The sequence below is a fragment of the Ornithorhynchus anatinus genome, chromosome 13, assembly GCF_004115215.2.
Source record: "Ornithorhynchus anatinus isolate Pmale09 chromosome 13, mOrnAna1.pri.v4, whole genome shotgun sequence".
NCBI classification, from domain to species: Eukaryota; Metazoa; Chordata; class Mammalia; order Monotremata; family Ornithorhynchidae; genus Ornithorhynchus; species Ornithorhynchus anatinus.
In genome coordinates this window covers 21,119,373-21,139,581 of record NC_041740.1, presented here as the reverse complement: position 1 = coordinate 21,139,581, position 20,209 = coordinate 21,119,373, and the positions used below count along the sequence as shown (strand labels likewise).

Sequence of the window (20,209 nt, the reverse complement as noted above, 5' to 3'; positions counted from 1 at the left end):
CGTAGTCTCAATCCCCATTTTGCAGATGAGGTAATCGAGGCACAGAGAAGCGAAGGGATTTTTGCCCAGGGCCACATACCGGACAAGTGGCGGAACGGGGATTAGAACCCATGACCTTCCGGCTCCCGGGCCCGTGCTCTATCCGCTACGCCGTGCTGCTTCCCTTTAGAATACTCAGATCAGTTTGCGCCCCCCCCTTACTGATCGCAGCATGAGGTAGCGGGTGGAGCCTGGGCCTGGGAGCTGGAGGGCCATGGGTTCTAATTACGGTGCCGCCACTTGTCTGCTGTGTGACCTTGGGCCAGCCACTTCACTTCTCTGTGCCTCAGTTCCCTCATCCGTAAAATGGGGATTGAGACTGTGAGCCCCGTGTGGGAAGTCCTGTGTGGGCAGGGATTGTCCCTCTCTATTGCTGAATTGTACTTTCCAAGCGCTTAGAACAGTGCTCCGCACACAGTAAGTGCGCAGTTAATACGACTGAATGAATGACAGGGACTCTGTCCATCCCGATTTGCCTGTATCCCCCCCCCCGGCGCTTACCACAGTGCCTGGCATATAGTTGGCATTTAACAAATATCACAGTTATCATCGTCATTATTACTGTAAGGACAGCTCGCCCACTTTGCTCCTGTCGCGCCATCTTGCTCCCCGTGCCCCGATCTCGTTTATCTCTCCACCGGCCCCTTTCCCACAAAGTCCCTCTGGCCCGGTACTCCCCCGTCCGTATAGGCCAGACCACCGCTCTCCCCACTTCCAAAAATGTATTAAGGTCACATCTCCTCCAAGAGGCCTTCCCCCACGAACGTTTCCTTGTCTCACACTCAGTCGGTCGTATTTATTGAGCGTTTCGGCAGCGCGCTGTTCTAAGCCGTTGGGAGGGTACGGCCCGAAACAATCAGCAGGCACGGTCCCTGCCCGTAACGAGCTCACGCTCCCCTTTGGGTCACATTTAGATTTGCGGCCTTTATTCACCCCTCCCGCGGCCCCACGGCACTCACGTACGGGCCCGTAATTTATTTACATATATCAGCGTCCGTGTCGCCCTCCAGATTGTAACCTTGTTGAGGGCAGGGACCGTGTCTACCAACTGTGTCGTATTCTCCCGAGCGTTTAGTGCAGTGCTCTGGGGTTGATCAGTTTGGACATTCCCTGTCCCGCGTGGGCATCCGCAGTCTTAAAGACTTGGGGGAGGAGAGGTATTCGGTCTCCATTTTAGAGGGAGAAGAGGTATCCGGCCTCCATTTTACAGATGAGGACGTGAAGGCCCAGAGAAGGTGGGGGACTTGCCCGGGTCAGATACATCAGGCCAGGGGCGGAGCCAGGATTAGAACCCAGGTCCTCCGACTCCCTCCCCTTGGTTCTTTATCCAAGTAGAGCGAGTTCTTGCCAGGATTAGAACCCAGGTCCTCCGACTCTCTTCCCTTGGTTCTTTATCCAAGTACGGCGAGTTCTTTTCCTCGGAGGCCGGGCCGGTTTAACAGAATCCACCCGAGCTCTGTCGGGTCTTAAGAAGTCAGAAACCCGCGTGCCAACCCACCAGATTAATCTTGCGGCCCGAAATCCCCCCGGTGACACGGGCTTGTGATGGAATCAGGCTTTCTCGCTCCAAATGGAGTGAAGTACGTGAGCAGGTGATAAACAGGATTTTTTTTTGAATAGGCCAAGGGTTTAGAAGCGAGCGGACCATGAAGAATTTTTCATGGCAGTAGCGAGACCTAAATCTGTCCAAGTCAGACCCGGGCCAGAAACGTATCATCAATTTTACTAACTTGCCGCCCTGTCGAATGACGGGTCATTGTCTTTATTTGGGCACAGACCTGTATTCTTCAGAAAAGTGAAGGTCTGGAAAGCCCAGTGGCCCCAAGATTCGAGTTTTAATTTGTCTGATTATGTTCCCCAAGGAGCCCGTTGTGATTAAAATGATTGCGTCCTCCTTAAAAAAAAAAAAAAAAAAAAAAAAGGATGACATTAGTAAGATTTTAACAATCTAGTCAGCTCTCGAGGAAATCTTAATAGATCTCTGCCTGGAGAAACTCATCGGAACTTGGAAAATCCTCTTCCAAGTGACGAAACAAGAAACGGGCATCAGGGAGAGTCGGGAGCGATGTCGTGAACTTTGCCCCCCGCGACCTCTGGGGTGGAAAGGGCCACGCGGCTGATCGGCCCGGCCCCTGGGAGCCAAAATGGAAGCCAAGATGGCGTCCCTACCCGTCTCCACGCGAGAAGTGTCCCTGGGCCTCGGACCTTGGAGGTTTCCATTATTCTCACTGGGACGAAGACCCAGCGAGCCGCCCTCAATCGACCGGAGGTGTTTAGTGTGTATTTACTGGGTGCAGGGCGCTGCACTGAGCGCTTGGGAGAGCAGTAATAATAACGATGGTATTTCTGGAGCCCTTACTAGGTGCCAAGCACGATTCTAAGCGCCGGGAGTTGGTAGACGTGCTCTTTGCCTTCAGGAAGCTTACGGTCTGGTGGGGAAGGCAGACCTCAAATTGCAGTTAGGGGAAACGGCAGAGTACGGGCTACGTACCTAAGCGCCGTGGGATGGGGTGACTTTCAGAGTCCTCAAGGGGTTTAACTCCGTCTGGGCAACCGAGAAGGGAGGTAAGTGGAATGGAGGAAACGGGTTAGACGAGGAACGTCTCTCGGAAGGGATGCGGTTCGAGTAGGGCTTTGAAGTTGGGGGGCGTGGTGGTCTGTCAGGTGGGAAGGGGGGAGGGAGGGTGTGGGCAGGGGGTCGGTGGTGAGATTTAGATCGGGGGGCCGGAGAGCCGGTTGGCGGTAGAAGAGCCGAGCGAGTGGGCCGGTGGTGGAATTGCAGGTGAGGGAGCCGAGTCGGATGGGGGAAGAACCGATGGAGCGCCGTCAAGTCGCCGAGGAGGAGTTGGGACGTTCCTGGGGAGTGGGGAGGCGTCAGTCGAGAGGTCTTTTCGAAGAACGATCCGGGCAGCGGAGCGAACGGCGGACTCGGGTGCGGAGAGCCAGGACGCGGGGAGGTCGGCGAGGCCGCTGACGCAGTTGTGGAGGCCGGAGGAGATGAGTGCTCGGACCTGCGTGGGAGCGGGTTTGGTTGGAGGGGCAAGGGTGGATTCTAGAGATGTCGTGAAGGGGAAACCGACGGCATCCGGTGGCAGATGGAATATTCCTGCTGAAGGAGAGAGAGAGGGGTCGAGGACGATGCCAAGTTCACAGGCTCGGGAGACAGGGAGCACGGTAGAGGTGTCTCCGGTGCTGTGGATGGGGTTTGGGTGGGAAGGCGAGTTCCCCGCCGCCCGGGGAACCGGGGTGAGCCGTCCGGCTACCCGTGGGGGCAAGTCGTCCCCCAGAAACTGGGGCCGAGAGAGGGCCGGCCGGACGGCGGGCGGTGTGGGTGGGTGGGTGTCTCGGTCCAGGAGGGGGACGGTTCACCTCCCAAATGTTGGGGTGGTGAAGGGTTCGGGGGGGATCACCGATCGCAGCAGAGGGCGGGCGGCGGGCAGGGCGGGGAGCGCTGGGACCGGGGAGTCGCGTCTGACCCCCGCAGTCCGCTGATGTCCTGCTAACTCAGCAGGCCGGGTCCATTGCGCGCCGGGCCCACAGTGTCCGGACCCCCGTTCTGGCCGCCCGGAAGGGTGACGATAACGAGTCGCTCAGCGGACGTGGCAGCCAGGTGCCCCGGAAGGCCACAGAACTGAGATCCCGCGTGAAGGATACAGTAGAAGTACAAGTTGTCCCTTTCCCTCTCTTCCTTTTCCTTTCCTCCTTTCTCTTCCTCCCCTTCCCCTCCTTCTTTCTCCTCACCGTCTCTTCCCTCCTTTTTTCTCTCCCCATTTTGCCCCCGTTCTCGGGGTGTGAAGTGGGCCTCCCCATAAGGGGCTTTCTGAGTGGTCAGAAGTCAGCTGATCATCCAGTTGATTATTATTTTATTATTCTATTTATTTTGTCAACGATGCTTATGGATCTATAATTCTGTTTATAGTGACCCTATCGATGCCTGTCTACTTGTTTTGTCTCGTCGTCTCTCCCCCCCCTTGTAGACCGTGAACCCGTTTTTGGGTAGGGATTGTCCCTATCTGTTGCCAAATTGTACTTTCCAAGCGCGCAGTCCAGTGCTCTGCACACAGTAAGCGCTCAGTAAATACGATCGAAGGAACGAATGAATGCTGGAGAGGTTACAGCGGTGGGAACTCTTTTCGGTTCTGTCTGTCTCAGGCTACTCCAAGCTATTAAAGCTACGGAAGGTTTTGCCCCTCGTTTGCAGTGATATTTTTGCGGTTATTAATAATAGCGTCGTTTAAGAGCCTGCTTATGTGTCAGACGTTGTTCTTAGCGCTGGGGTAGATGTGAGCTGTTCACGTTGGGCACAGTCCCTCTCCCACGTGGGGCTCGCGGTCTAAATCCCCATTTTTACACCTGAGGCGACTGAGGCCCGGCGAAGTGAGGCGACTTGCCCAAGGTCACGCAGCAGCCAAGTGGCGGATGCGGGATTAGAACCCAGGTCCTGCAGACTCAGCCGTGGTTACGAGCCGACCCTACGCGCTACGGTACTGTCGGCCGCCGTGACTTTGGAACGTTCCGTGCGCCCTTTGATTGTAAAAATCCGTCAGCTCTCTCTTAATTAATGTTTGTCAGCAAGCTGCCTTTTTGCACGTATGAAAATATTTCAGCTCCTCTTCCTTCCCCCATCAGGAAGCTCTTATTTATTTTAAAAGGAAGATAACAATAAGGAATCATGGTTATGGAGAGCTCATTTCCCAACTCTTAGGACCGACGCAAACGAGGAGCCGCCTGTAGATTCTGAAGCGTAAAATGTCCCCGGTTTTCTTCCGTTCATAACGGGAAATCTCCCGGTTTCCACCAGCCGGGCCGTTCACTCGGCGGTATTTCTTCGGCGCCTACTGCCTGCAGATTGTCCTGGCGAGTGCCCCAGTCGGCGACCCTGGCACTGGTTTATCGGTTTTCCGAAATAATCCCTAGAAGGTTTCGACCCGAAAAGAAGTGAGCGGAATCTTAAGCGCTCGGTAGCGGAGCAGTGGACGGCGTTGTGTTCCTGAGCCGGGTTGCCCGGTGCCGGACTTGGGGAAAAATCTGATCCCCGGATCCAACCTCGCCCCTGCTTTGTCTTCCAACCTAATGTGATGGCTTGAAGAAGGAGAAGCAGCGTGGGCTGGAGGACGAAGCACGGGCCCGGGAGCCGGAGGACCTGGGTTCTAATCCTGGCTCCGCCACTCGCCCGCTGTGTGACCTTGGACAAGCCACCTAACCTCTCTGGGCCTCGCTCTCCTCAGCGGTAACGTCTGTTCTCCCTCCTACTTTCCTGCAGGCCCCATGTGGGACAGGCCTGTAGCTGGCCTGATTAACTTCTGTCTACGCCCAGCGCTTCTTGACACCTAGAAGCGCTTTACAGATAAATAACTAAGCAACTCTCGCGGTCCGGCGCGCGGGCATAGAAGAGAGCATTCCGCACTCCGCGGAGAAACAGCCGCTGGGATCGGAGAGATTTTGTTTTGAAGTGAAAGTTGTCGGGTGGATTTTGCCAGCGCCGTGTGGTATGTAATAACGGGGTAACTTCTCTTTTCCCCCCGTAGAACTTCTCGGTATACATAAACAAGCGACTGTCGGCTTTTTAACGTTAATGGAGTCTCTGAGGTACTGTAAGGTAAGATACCGTCTTCATAGAAACGCGAAGACCCTTGTCTCCTACGTGCAACTCAGGGGAAAGAGCCCGGGCTTGGGAGTCAGAGGTCACGGGTTCTAATCCCCTTTTATTCTCCCTCTGCTCCCTCTGCTCCCCCCCCCCCCCGCGTCACCTCCCCTCAGCTAAGCCCTCTTTTTCCCCCTTTCCCTCTGCTCCTCCCCCTCCCCTCAGCACTGTGCTCGTCCACTCATTTGCATATATTTTTATTACCCTATTTATTTTGTTAATGAGATGTACATCCCCTTGATTCTATTTATTTGCTATTGTTTTTAATGAGATGTTCCTCCCCGGGATTCTGTTTATTGCTCTTGTTTTGGTCTGTCTCCCCCGATTAGACCGTAAGCCCGTCACAGGGCGGGGACCGTCTCTGTCTGTTACCGATTCGTCCATTCCAAGCGCTCAGTACAGTGCTCTGCACGTAGCGAGCGCTCAGTAAATACTGTTGAATGAATGACTGAATAACCCCGGCTCCGCCACCTGTCAGCTGGGTGGCTTGGGGCAAGTCACTTCTGTGTGCCTCAGTTGCCTCGTCTGTCATGTGGGGGGTAAGGCAGTGAGCCCCACGCGGGACGACCCGATAATCTGGTGTTGACCCCGGCGCTTAGAACGGCGCGTGGCCCGTGGCAAACGCTCAACGAATGCCGTCGTCGTTATTTAGAGGGTTTCTGTTGCCCTGACTGCGCGGTCCAGCTTTTCCTCCCGTCACCGTGACTGACCGCTCTCCCAAGCTGCCAGGGTTAGTCAGAGTACGGCCCGGCCGACGGAGCTCGTTCCCCTCTGAAACATTGAGCTGAAAAGGATAAGATCCCAGTCGCGACATACGCAACGGCTAAAAATAAGCCCAAACTATTATTAAATGCACGTGTCTTGTTTGGTAAACTGAGTTACGGAGAGAACGCAATGTTCCCTCCTCACCGGGGGACCCAAGTGGGCCTGTACTGAAGTTGACGGAGGTACCCCGTCAGGCCGAGGAAACGGATTTGCTCAGATGCCTGGGATTCTAGCTTTTATCGGCTCCATCTGCGAAACTATTTAGCACTCAGAAGAAATACCATGAATTTCATCAACTCAGCTCCTAACCACACGTTCCAGAGTTGCAGTTCCTATTCTGGGAAGTTGGTCCGCGGATTGTTTGGGGTTCCGTGGGCCAACGAAACCCCGACGGGACGGGAAGCCAGGTCCTTGAAGGCCCCAGGGCTGGAGCGGCCTCTCGGTGCCCGTTGGGCTCCGGCCTCTGCCAACCCTCCCCTGACGGCAGCGGGCAGGGTGGGCCCGCACCCCCTTCCCATCCTTAGTCCCATCCTGGCGGCCACCACGTCTCCCGCCCCCCAGCCTGGGCTCTTCCGCTCCGGTGCCTTGACCTTTAAATGCTTCGATTCGGGAGTAGGAAGGGAGAGAGGCTTCAGGCGCTCGTTCGGGATTTTAATTTTGCGGGGGGGGGGGAAAGCCGCGAAGCTGAAAACCGGCTATTCCGACTCACCCCGGGATCCCGGAATTGACCTGCAGCGTTGGGTATTTCTCTGAAGAAAGAACAGTCTTCATTCGTAATATTTATTGAGCGCTTACTATGTGCCGAGCACTGCACTGAGCGCTTGGAATGTACAGATCGGTAACAGATAGAGAAGGTCCCTGCCCTTTGACGGGCTTACGGTCTAATCGGGGGAGACGGACAGACGAGGACGAGGGCAGTAAATGGAATCGAGGGGATGAACAGCTCATTAAAACAACAGCAAAGGAGCGGAATCAAGGCGGTGTACGTTTTCGTTAACACTCAAGAAAGCTTCCAGGAATGGCACCCAGGGAAGCCCTCTCTTTTCTGGTAAAGGATCTTGCCATCTGTCACTGTTAATCATTCATTTATTCAGTCGTATTTATTGAGCGCTCGCTGCCTGCAGAGCTCTTTAAGTGACACTCCCTGCCCAGAACAAACTTTACAGCTCGAGGCGGGGAGGCGGACATCAGTACGCGTAAACGAAATGACAAGCTATGCACGTAAGTGCTGTGGGACTGGGAGGGAGGGAAGAGCGGAGGGAGCAAGTCCGGGCGACGCGGGAGGGAGGGAGAGATGAGGGAACGTGGGGCTCAGTGTGGGAAGGCCTTTTGGAGGAAGTGTGTCTTCAGTTAGGTTTTGAAGAGGGGGAGAGTGTTGGATTTGAGGAGGGAGGGCGTTCCAGGCCAGAGGCAGGAGGTGGGCGAGGGGGCGGTGGCCTGACAGGCGAGAGAGTAAGCGCTAGAGCACTATGGAGCACTTAGTGTGCGCAGAGCGCTGTACTCTGCTTTCGGGAGAGGACACCGCAACCGAGCTGGACGTCCCCGGCCTGCCGGCTCTGAGGAACTCTGACATCGTTCACCTCTTCCAGACTCCGGGATACTCTGGAACCGTTCAGCTCCCGGTTGCCGGAGTTAATGCCCTACAAAGATCAGCTTACCCAAAAGCCGGAGGGTGAGGAAAGAAGGTCTGGGCTGACAGAAGGGTAAGGAGGACGTGGTTGGTCTCTTGGTTTGTTTCTCACGTCCGGGCCCAGTTCCCGTCCGGACCGGTGCGGTAATCTGATTTTGGAAATCGAGGCCCGGGTTCTCCTGGGTCGGGTTCGGGCGGCTCCCTGCCGGTGCCGCCTGGGCGGCCCCTTCCTCGAAGCCTGGATTACAGTGTGTCCCCTGCCCCCGTAAACAGTTATAATGATGAACGAGGCATGTCCTTGCCAAAGATCTGAACGCTTCGAATGGCGGCCCGAGGGACACGGACAATCCAGGGCTTAGAGCGGTGCCTGGCCCGCGGTAAGGGCTTAACAGATACCGTAATCAGGATTATTAAGGTCTAATTCCCGTCCCCTTCTGGAGGACGACGAGACCGATCACGTCAGCCAAGACCGTCTCCCCACCCTCCAGCTTTTGGGTAAGCGGATCTCTGTGGGGCATTAACTCTGGCAACCGGGAACTGAATAGTTCCAGGGTGTTCTCGCCTGGCCGTCTCCCCCGATTAGACCGTAAGCCCGTCGGCCGGCAGGGACCGCCTCTATCTGTTGCCGACTTGTTCGGTCCAAGCGCTCAGCACAGTGCTCTGCACAGAGTAAGCGCTCGACAAATACTATTGAATGAATGAATATCCCAGAGTCTGGACTAGCTGAGTAATATCGGAGCTCCTCCAAAGCCGACAGCTCCCTGATCCAAACCGAACTGTATCGTATCCAGTGCAGCGTACAGGTCTTCCCCTCCCATAGCCCTCTTTCCCTGTGTCTCTCCCTCTCCCGCCCTCCTCCTCCAGGCTCGGGAGTTGGGAATCCTCCACTTCCCTTCGCATCCGCGGATGGTTCCGAGCGGATGCTGGGAACGCCCTGCGGTGCTAGAGAAACAGACAAGCCCCGGGATCCACCGCTGAGGCGAAATCCCGAACCATCTTCCATCCTGTCCGGACTCTGGGACTCTAGAGACTCCGTACGGGGCAGGGCAGGCTGGGAGGGGCGCCATCCTAAATGACCGATGGAGTGATCCAGTGAACCAGGAGGGAGTGACCCTTTTTTTTTTTTTTTTTTTTTTTTTTAACGATAGCTGTTCTTGAATCCGAGATAATTGACAATCTGCGGGAGTTTTTCCACGTAACTAAAGTCAACCGGGATTTCGGGGATCCCCCCCGAGATGCACTGGGGCCCTGCGTGCAAGGGAAGGAACGCGCCCTTTTACATCCGGGGACGAGGGCCCTTTCAGTGACCTCAGCGGCATCAGCTGCTGCCCCCCTCCCTTCCCAACGCCCCCCATCCCTTTTAGGCTGGCAAACTGCTGGGATTCCGCAAGAACGGAAATAGCAGGAGCAGCTGAGACGAGGAACGCCAGCCCCCTTCATCTCACTTCCGTTCACCCCCGCGCTCCCCGCCGCAGCCTCAACCGAGCGCAGCTTTTAGCTCCGTCACGGAGAAGCTTCCCTTCCTCCTCGACTGGTTCCTGACCTACTCACTGCTGCTCCTCGCCGTCATCGAAACCTGGCTCTCCCCATTCATTCATTCGGTGGTATTCATTGAGCGCTTAATCTGTGCGGAGCACTGGACTGAGCGCTTGGGATATACGATTCGGCAACAGGTAGAGACAGTCCCTGCCCAGTGACGGGCTCACGGTCTAATCGACTGGTGACGCCGCCCTCCCCAGAGGGAGCCTTGCCCGCTCCGCTCCAGTTCCTCCCTTCTCCTGCCCCTCCTTCGACCCGCCCGTCTTCCCTAGCAGTATGTCTGGGGGAGATCCCCTGCCTTCTTTCAGATCCACCCTTCCCACTTGTGCCTCTGACCCCCATCCCTTCGCACCTTACCGGAACTTCTGCCCTTGCCGGTCTTCCCTCCCTGTCCACCATTTAATGGCTTCTTCCCCACTGCTTTCAAACGCGCTCCCGTCTCCCCGTCCTAAAAAAAACCTTCCCCCCGACCCCTCGGCTCCCGGTTATCACCCCGGCTCCCTCCTTCCGTTCCTCGGCAGACCCCTTGAGGGGGTTGTCCGCACACACCGCCTCCACTTTTTCATGGCATTCGTTAAGCGCTTACTTTGTGCCAGGCACTGAACTGAGCAAAGCGGTAGGTACGAGCTCATCAATCCCTGCTTGACGGGGCTCGCGGTCTTAATCCCACTTCCCATTCTCTCTCCTCCGAGTCTATCCTTAATCCCTTCATATCTGACTTCCACCCCTTTTGCTCCACAGAAATTGCCCTCTCTCTAAGGATTCCAGCGATCTACTCGCCAGATCCACCGGCCTCTGCTTCATCCTGGTCCTCCTCGACCTCTTTGGCTTCACTGACACTGTCTTGCTTCTCCTCCTATCGCTCTGGCCACTCGTTCTCGGTCTTTCGCCTGCTCCACTTCTGCCTCGTGGCCCCTTGGCTGTGGGAATCCCCTCAAGGCTCCATTTCCGGGCCCCCTTCTCTTGTCCATCCACACCCTCTCCCTCGGGGAACTCCTTCGCTCCCCCGGCTTCGACTTCCGTATCTGTGGAGATGATTCCCAAATCTACATCTCCAGCCCTGATCTTTCTCCTCCTCGGCAGCCTCACCTTTCCTCCTCCCTTCGGGACATCTCCACCTCGGTGTCCCGTGGGCACCTCGGACTTTACGCGCCCAAACCGAGCTCATCTTCCCACCCACGCCCTCTCCTCCCCACCACTGTAGAGTTTACCACCATCCTACAGGCCTTTAATCGTGGCATCGTCCTCAATTCGTCTCTCTCGTTCAACTCGCCTAGTCTGTCACCAAATCCTCTTAGTTGGACCTTCAGAGCATTGCTAAAATCCCCCCTTTTTTCTTCCCCCGCAGAACTATGCTGACCCAAGCGCTTATCCTGTCTTGCCTCCTCACTCACCTCCCCGCCACCTGTCTCTCCCCAGTCCAGTCCATAGTACACTCTGCTCCCCGGGTAAATTTTCTCCCAAACCATTCAGTCCTTGCTTCCCCACTCCTCGGGAACTTCCGGTGGTTGCCCATCCACCTCCGCGTCAAACAGAGACTCCTTACCGTCGGCTCTAAAGCAGTCGGTCGCCTTACCCCTTCCTACCTCACCGCCCTCAATTCCTACCACAGCCCAGACGGCACACTTTGCCCCTCCGTAGCCAACCTGCTCACTCTACCTTCGATCTCATCCATCTCCCCGCCGACCCCTCATCCACATCCGCCTCCTGACCTGTAAATCCCTCCCTCTTAATATCTGATAGACGGTGTATCGCCCCACCTTCAAAGCCTCTTAAATGCACATCTCCAAGAGCACTTCCCCGCCGAAGCCCCCGCTTCCTCTTGTCCCGCTCCCTTCTTCGTCACCCTTGTGCTGGGATCTGTATCTTTTAGTCACCCACCCCCAAGCCTCGGCCCCACAGCACTTAGGTACGTATCTGCGATTCGTTTAGATCAGTAAACGTCTCCCCCACAGGCTGTAAACTCCTCCCGGACAAGGAACGTGTCTACTCTCCCTGTTACCTTGTGCTCTTCCAAGGGCTGAGTGCAGTGCTCTGCACATAGTAAGCGCTCAATTAGTACAATTGGTTGCCACCGTGGCCCTCTTCCAGAATTGGGCCGAGCGACTTAGGTGATGGCACCTGCGTGATTTCTGTTCGTCCTCCATTCTGCCGGAACATCCTCCTTTCCTCTGCTGGGAACATCGCGTTAGATGTGTACCCGCGTCTCCAAGTCTGCCCCCTTCCTCCAGCCTCCCCTAGCCCTCCTCTATGAGCAGTGCCCGGACAACAACAATAATAATGGTTTTCGATAAGCGCGTACTATGTGCCAAGCACCGTCCTAAGTGCTGGGGTGGATACAGGGTAATCGGGTTGGACACAATCCCTGACCCACGTGGGTTTCACAGTCTCGATCCCCATTTTACAGATGAGGTAACTGAGGCGCAGAGAAGTAAATTGACCTGCCCAAAGTCACACAGGAGGCATAGGGCAGAGCTGGGATTAGAACCCCCATCGTCTGACTCCCGGGCTCTTCCCACTAGGCCACGCAGACAGTTCCCCGGTTTAAAAGCTCTGAGCTACTGGTTTTCAAGAGAGCAAGGGGACCAGCAGGGTGGATTGTTCTCAGGCCCATCGACGTTTTATTTATTTTTTTTTTTTTTAAGATTCACAGGGAATAAAATTTAGGCCCCTCAAACCTTGATGCGCAGCGACGCCGGTAGAGTACGTGCTAATCTTTGAACACTAGAGCATCGGTCCAGAGTCCTGGAAGGAGAACTAATCCCCCGTGTGCCAAACTCTGGGAGTTCTCATCTGACCGTAAATCACTTCAGTGGTACTTGATGGTGGTCGTAAGGAAGTGAAATGTCATACTTGCCCAGAATTTTATTCCAACTCTTCCCAGGACTCCTAAGTTTCACAAGTATATGCCCATCTTTAGCCGCTTTCTTTTCGAAAGCATCAAATGGGGTGGCCAGGGCTCACAGAGCCTTTTATCCACCAAAGCCCAACTGGGAGACGCTCCTGGAAGGGTGGGAAGATCAAAACAAGCCCAAGGAAACACTTCCCGACGCAGTGGGTGGCGAGCATATGGAACTGGTTATCACAGGAAGTTGGGCAGACAGAAAATATCAACAGGTTCAAGCGGGATTTGGAGAAAGTCATGGAGGAGAAATTACTTAAGAGGGAAATCGGGGATGTTTAAACGGTCCATCCCGAACCCTAGTTATCCATCCGTAGAGTGGCCTGTTGTGTCGTACGCTCCCGAACTTGTAGAAGAGTGTTCTGCACATAATCAGCGCTCAGTAAATCCCATCGATGGTGATGTCCAGGATGATAACCATCACTCTGTTGCCCTGTTGGGAGACAGAATCCTGCGTTGGACAGATCAGGGGTCTCACTCACTGGGGCATTGGTCGTGTTGCCTGAAGATCCTATCGGGCCCCCGCTCCCCGATTTCTTTGGCTACTATTTCTCCCCCTTTTTAGTTGGTGATCCGTTGTGCAGCAGCAGCTGTGTTAACTCACATTTGAGGAGGAATGCGGGCCTGTTTCTCAGAGCCTGTGCGCCTTCACAAAAGCAGCTGCTCGAGGGGTTCGGGTCAAGAACATTGCATTTCCAAAACCTCTCCAAGAACTGGATGGTTGTATATCGTGCCATCCGTCATAAAACGCCAAAACTCAGACTTCCCCAGCTGAGGGATCGTTTACCGATGGGTGACTTTGCTGCCCCAAACCCCTGCAAGTTGGCTTTCCCCGAGAGAGCCTATTTCTACACCCTATTTTTCGGTAGCCGGCTCCCAGCAACTTCCTACCGGTGGTGGCCGGACATCTTGCGGTGTGTTTTGATCTAGGGGGTAGAGGTCTGCGGTGAAATGGTCGCTCCTCGACCTAAATGGGTGCCTTCGGTCCGATTTCAGATGAGAGGGGCACATTATCCAAAATATGGAATTATTTAGCCCCTCTCCGTTGGTGCTGGGAGAAGTAATGCCAGACGCTGTGTAAACTGTCCCTCCTTTGTGTGTATTTCTCCCGCAGGACAGAGATGTGTGAATGTTGCTATTTGCGCTGTTTTACGCCCGTTACATTGTCCTTTGTAACCTATTCGCATCTCTCGCTCTCCCTTTTTTTGCTCGCTCTGCTCCAGGTGGGCTCCTATTTGAAGTCTCCGAAGTTCCCTATTTGGCTGGTTGGCAGTGAAACTCACCTCACCGTTTTCTTTGCCAAGGTATGATAACCTGAGTGCATTTTCTAGGCGACGAGGCAGGTAAGCACCGTAGAAGTCCATTGAAGTTGGAGCCTGTCTGCCAACTCGGTTGCACTGGACTCTCCCGAGCGCTTAGAAGCAGCGCGGCTTAGTGGAACGAGCACGGCTTAGGAGTCAGAGGTCGTGGGTTCTAATCCTGGCACCGCCGCCTGTCAGCTGTGAGACTTTGGGGAAGTCACTTCACTCCTCGGCGCCTCAGTTACCTCCTCCGTCAAATGGGGATGAAGACTGTGAGCCCCACGTGGGACAGCCTGATTCCCCTGTATCGGTGCTCGGCACACAGTAAGCACTTAACAAATGCCAAACTTATTATTATCATTTTTATCATCACGGTGCTCCGCACACAGCAAGCGCTCAGTAAATTCGGTTGATGGATCCGCATCCAATCTCTTGCCAAACAGGACTTCCCACGTGGAAGTGAGCTTTCCTGATCGACTGCGCTCATATCCCTGCGTAGTAAAGAAAACCCTGTGATCCCTTAGTTGTAGAATCGTGAGGGGAAAACCTGTTTCACATTTTCAGGTACAGATTTCCTCATTCCGACTTGACGGTTCTGGCATCGGAACATTTGAAAAAGTGTCCAGGTCGATCTGGAAAAAAATAAAACCACCTTTGGGGTTCCACTGCCGGTTAGAAGTAACAGTAGCCATATCGATATCTGCACCGGTAAATTGTGAAGGAATAAAATTCCCGTTTGCTAAATATTTAACCAGCGGTTCTCACTGCGATGGCATTCCAAACCCCTTCATGACTTATCTAAGCGTTCGAACACGGTGCGCTTTTGACACGGAAGATCTTCTTGTAACGGTCGTGTGTTTTGGATTGTACGTTCACCCTCTCTATACGTAGGAACGCGGGTTGGGTGGGCAGAGACGAAGCCTGTTTCCTGGGCGTATATGCTTAACGGTGCTGACCTTATTGCCACTGTCGTGACCGATTATGAAAACTATCTATTGAAATATTTGAATCTGATCATCTCCAAAATACTTTTTAATGGTGTTAACTCATATTCCCAGAATGTAGATTGGTGTATGATAGAGCCCTAGGGACAGTGAAAATCAAGTGTCCAAGTAATATGGGCATTATTACATCGTAAGAGTTTGGATCTTAACCCTTGAATCCGACCGGTGCCTGAAAAGGAGACCGTGTGTCTTTATCTCAGGAGCAAGGGTTGACCTCTCTTAAGATGCTTAGATCTTGAATGTTGGATTTTGAACTTCAAGCCCCCTTCTTGGAATTAATGGACACATGTCTAAACGCTTCCGTTGTCGGGAAGCGTAAAAGGAGACGGGAGATTTTGTAAAAGCGCACTAAAGTACTATCACCGTGGTAGACTGAATATCTAGACTGAGATTCCCTTTGGTGTCCCAACGTTTGGGAACGCTCTGCTCCGAAGAGCAACCCTCTTCTGAGGGTTACCCACTAGGCTGGTCTGTCCCCTGGGATAATCGTCCGGCAATCCACAGCTATGGCCCATTTTGTCACTACCTTTCTACTCCGCAACGATAATTATAATTAATGATGGCGTCTGTTAAGCGCTTGCTATGTGCCAGGCCCCGTTCTGAGCGCTGACGCACAGTGATGGCGCCAGCTGACCTCCGGCCACCGGGGCACAGAGTCAGGGATTGGCCTCATCCACCCGAACCGCCGACATCCCCGTGGGGGCATCGAAATTCAAGAATTCAAGCGTCGGTCTGGGCGGAGTGCCGGGGTTGGAACTCGTGCTCTACCGGCTTCTGAGTAGAGGCTGATCGTCCGAGAGAGTTTGAAAACACAAGGAGGATTTGAGTGCTACTCATTTACGATGTATAGAAAACTAGCTCCTGCCACTTTAGGGGAGCTGTCTTGGAAGCGCCGATCCTTTAGAGGTAGCCAGCGATCTTCACTGAGCACCGTCTGAGTGGGCAGCACTGTGGCATCCATATCGGAGAGTCCGACAGAGAAGACAGACGTGACTCTTGCCCTCGGGAAACGTACAGGCCGACGGGGGAAGTGGATATTAAAATGTATTTTCTAGGTAGGAGGAAACAGGAGGGCCCCGGGGGATTTTGAGAATCCGAATCCCGCCGTGGCAGCCGGAGGCCGGGAGAGGGAGGGTGGGAGGCCGGGCGGTTGGCGGGGAAACCCTCCCGGAGAGATGAAGGTGGGCGCCGCCGCGGGAGGGGCGGACGGAAGGGGAGAGGTGGGAACGGAGCGCCGTGCGAAGGTCGAAGCCAAATGCGCACGGAGCGCTAGAGGGGGAGAAGAGAAAGGATGAGAAAAGGGGAGAGAGTCGAGCGTTGTGGAAGGGGGGGCGGCGTGCCGCTCTCTCTCCCCCTACCCTTCCCGCCAGCGAGAGGCAGGATCAGTCCGGATCGAGGCCCCGGGATCACGCGGGCGGAGGGCAGTTCAAGGCGCTTCAAGGGCGGTGCGGGTCGGTTCTCCAAAGGACGAGAGGTCAAGGCGCCCGTGGCCGCCGCTTCCGGGGTCTCACGTGAAATACGTAGTTTGAGAACGCCGATTTCACATATAAGACCTTTTTGGCTTGCTTTTAACGGTTAGAACCCGGGCCAAATTGGACAAGCTTCCTGACGGTCCTGGCAGTTTGGGGAACCGTAGCAGAAGGCATTGTTTGAAGGTTCCTTCCGCGATATTTGTGCAATGACGGCGATGGCACTTCTGGCCCGGCAGGCCAGAAACGGCACAGATCACTTCTGGCAGCTCGTTAAAAATGTCGCCCTCTTGTTACTTCCCGGCCAATATGTGTGTATTTCGGTCTCTTTGGGTGCGCGTGCCAAGTTTCTCGTACTTGTTCTCATTAAGAGGAAAGGCCTCCTTTTCAGTTTGGAATTTTCAAGGCAATCTGTGTTGTCGAATCCTTTTTTTTTTACATTACTGACGGAGTGAATGGATGACCCTCGGACAGGTCCGGGAATCACCGGGCGCCCGGAGGATGGGGTTCGCGAATGACACTGTTGACGGTGAGATTCTTATTTGTGAGTGGCCGCTAGGATCCGTGCCCGTCTGACGGTCTCTTGCCCCCCCGCGGGACGCGGAGAGATTCCTCCTTGCCGCGCTGCCGCTGAATCTGCTATCCACCGTGCCCGGGATCGCTTTTATTTCTCCCTCTGCGGGGGATGGGGCGAGTTTCCGGAGCCCCTCCACGGCTGCCGAGGCCGACTTGCGTTCGTTCATCCGTTGGCCTCCGTGGAGCGCTTCCTGCATGCGGAGCGCTGTGCTGAACGCTTGGGAAATACAATCACCGTAGACGCGTTCCCCGCCCACAGCGAGCTCACAGGCTAGAGGGGGAGACCGACGTGAATATCGTCAAACAGAAGATAGGTGCGTAAGTGGTGTGGGGCCGGGTGGGGGGATGAGTAAGGAGAGCGAGTCAGAGTGAAGCAGAAGGGAATGGGGGGAGAGGAAAGGGAAGCGTAGTCAGGGAAGGCTTCTTGGAGGAGATGGGCCTTCAGTAAGACTCTGAAGAGGGAGAGAGTCATCGTCAGACGTGAGGAGGGAGGGCGTTCCAGGCCAGAGACAGGACGTGGGCCAGGGATCGACGACGGGACAGACGAGACCGAGGCTCCGCGAGGAGGTGAGCGGCGGCAGAGGGGCGGAGAGTGCGGGCTGGGCCGTAGTAGGAGAACGGCGAGGCGACTGAGTGTTTTTGAAACCAAAGATGTGGGGTTTCTGTTCGATGCGAAGGCGGACGGGAGACCGCTTGCAGCGTCAGGGCTTTTTTTTTTTCCGATATCGGTTCAGCGCTCACTGTGTGCAGTCAAGTCGGACACGGTCCCGGTCCCGCGTGGGGCTCACGGCCTCGATCCACGTTTTGCAGCCGAGGGGGGCCGAGGGACGGAGAGTTGAAGCGACCTGCCCGAGGTCACGGGGCCAACCAGGGGCGGAGCTGGGGGATTAGAACCCAGGTCCTCCGACTCCCGGGCCCTTGCTCTTTCCCTGAGGCCGTGCCGTGGGCCGTGGTCCTCGTTTCCGCCCCCTCCTCCTAACCCGGATGGGAAAGTAGGGCCGGTTGGACCCGACGGACACTTCCCTCGTGGGGTGGTTGGTCGAGCCTGTGCCGTATTCCTGGCACTCTGTCCTCGTAATAATGCCCCGAGGGCGAACCCGGGGAATGCCTAGTTAAAATACACTCCCGCACCGAAATTCCAAAGAAAATTAGCCGGGCTTTATTAAAATTCAAAAGGGGCCGCTCAAGAAAAACTCAAGGAAGGATCTGATGGGTGTGTGTCGGGGCTTGGGGACTCCGAGGGCCCTGGTTGGGCACGGGAGGGAGGTGGTAACCGATTCTGGTGGGGGCAAGAGGGTCGTGGGAGGGGGCTGCTTTCCCAGATACGGAAGCAGCGCGGCTCAGTGGAAGGAGCCTGGGCTTCGGAGTCAGAGGTCACGGGTTCGACTCCCGGCCCTGCCCCTCGTCAGCCGTGGGACTGCGGGCGAGTCGCTTCACGTCTCTGGGCCTCGGTTCCCTCATCTGTCAAATGGGGATTAACCGGGAGCCTCACGTGGGACGACCTGATGACCCTGTATCTGCCCCGACGCTCAGAACAGCGTTTAACAAATACCCCAGAGGGCAGCTCCCTGCCGGAACATTGCCGTCCCCGGGGCAGAGGGAACGAAGAGGCCTGTCGGCAGAGGCCGGGGAGATGGGGGGCCCAGCTGCTTTTTCCTGCCCCGCGGCCAGCTATCCGAGGGGAAGTTTATCGTTATGTCTCTCTCTCTCTCTCCAAGTGCATTATTAATTTTAAAATTTAAAGTGTAACTCACATTTAAATTTATAACTCACCCACGGGGAAAATAAGATTAGGTCTGGACAACGTCGTGGCGGAGTGGAAAGACCCCAGGCCTGGGTAGATCAAAATTAATAATCGTGGTACTGGTTAAGCGCCGACTATGCGCCGGGCACTGTGTAAGTGTTGGGGTGGATGCGAGCAGATTGGGTTGGACCCAGTCCTGGTCCCGCGAGGGGCTCACAGTCCCCATCCCCGTTTTGCGGATGAGGGAACTGAGCCCCAGAGAAGTGAAGCGACTTGCCCAAGGTCACACAACAGACAAGTGGCGGAGCCGCGATTAGAACCCGTGACCCGATGACTCCCGGGCCCGGGCTCTAGCCACTCCACCGTCGCGGAGTCGGGTTCTAATCGCATTTAGCGTCATGTAGCGCCCGCGGGCCCTCGGTTTCCTCATCTGCAGAATGGGGCTTCGGTTTCTGGACTCCCTCCTACTTAGACTGTGAGTTCCACGGGGGACGGGGACCGCGTCCAACCTGACGATCTTCCGTCTGCCCTAGTGCTTAGGACAGTGTGTGGCCCTTCGTAAGCCCTTAAAAAGTATTGGAATTAGTAGCATTATTATCCTAAAGAGGGGAATTCGGGCGAGCCACGAGGCAAACTAGAGGTACGCAGGTGACCTTGTAAATGGCAGAGATTCCATTTTAATCTAAGGCATCTCTAATGTTGTTAGACCAGAGGAAGACATGTACAAAAGCAGAAGGACTGAAAAACCATCCCATTTATCTGTGCCTGGCAAACGTAGACTAGCCCGACGGTCACGGAGGGGAAAACCCAAATCCAAAATGGCGGACTTTTTTTTTTAAAGGATCACAGTCAAAATGGGCCCCTACCCAGACCGGGATCATCACGGAGATCGCTTGTGAACCGGCGTGGCCGTCTCCTTTGATTATTTGCTTAACGATTTCGTTCCGCTTCCTCGAAACCAGTCACATCGCAGCGACAGCGAGTGAATCCCGGGTCCACGGAAGTACCGTCTGCAAAGATTTGACCAGCCCTTTCCGTACTTAGCCGACTCGGGACCGGAACTCAGAACTCCCTGTAGCGGGTCTTTCCTGGGGGCAGAAAGTCCCAGAGTATCTAATAATAATAATGATGATGATGATGTTGTTTGTTAAGCACTTACTACGTGCAGAGCACTGTTCTAAGCGCCGGGGGAGATACAGGGTCGTCGGGTCGTCCCACGTGGGGCTCCCGGTTAATCCCCATTTGACAGATGAGGGAACTGAGGCCCAGAGAAGTGAAGCGACTCGCCCACAGTCACACGGCTGACGAGGGGCAGAGCCGGGATTCGAACGCGTGACCTCGGCCTTCCAAGCCCGGGCTCTTTCCACCGAGCCCTATCTAGTGCTCCCCCAGGATGGGCCACTGGATTCCTGGACAGTTAGTTGATCGGAAAATGATTCCTAGCCACTCTTGACATCTCTCTCCAAACTAGAAGGTTTTCTGGTGCCTTCTGAGCGTTGGCAGAGGGGAGAATGAGCCGCCAGCGACTCACCACCAATGGCCATCTCCCCTCTAAGCTCGTTGTGGGCGGGGAACGTGCCCGTTTATCGTTACCTT

The 20,209-nt window shown here is 55.1% G+C and overlaps 1 protein-coding gene across 1 annotated transcript in view; it reads left to right on the top strand.

Moving 5' to 3' along the window:
* Positions 1-20,209, top strand: part of MINDY3 (MINDY lysine 48 deubiquitinase 3) — an 80,532-nt gene that overhangs the window by 26,801 nt on the left and 33,522 nt on the right. Inside the window, 2 exon segments of the mRNA XM_029077751.2 lie at positions 5,568-5,638; positions 13,743-13,823. Of these exon segments, the coding sequence (XP_028933584.1) occupies positions 5,568-5,638; positions 13,743-13,823 (152 nt within the window).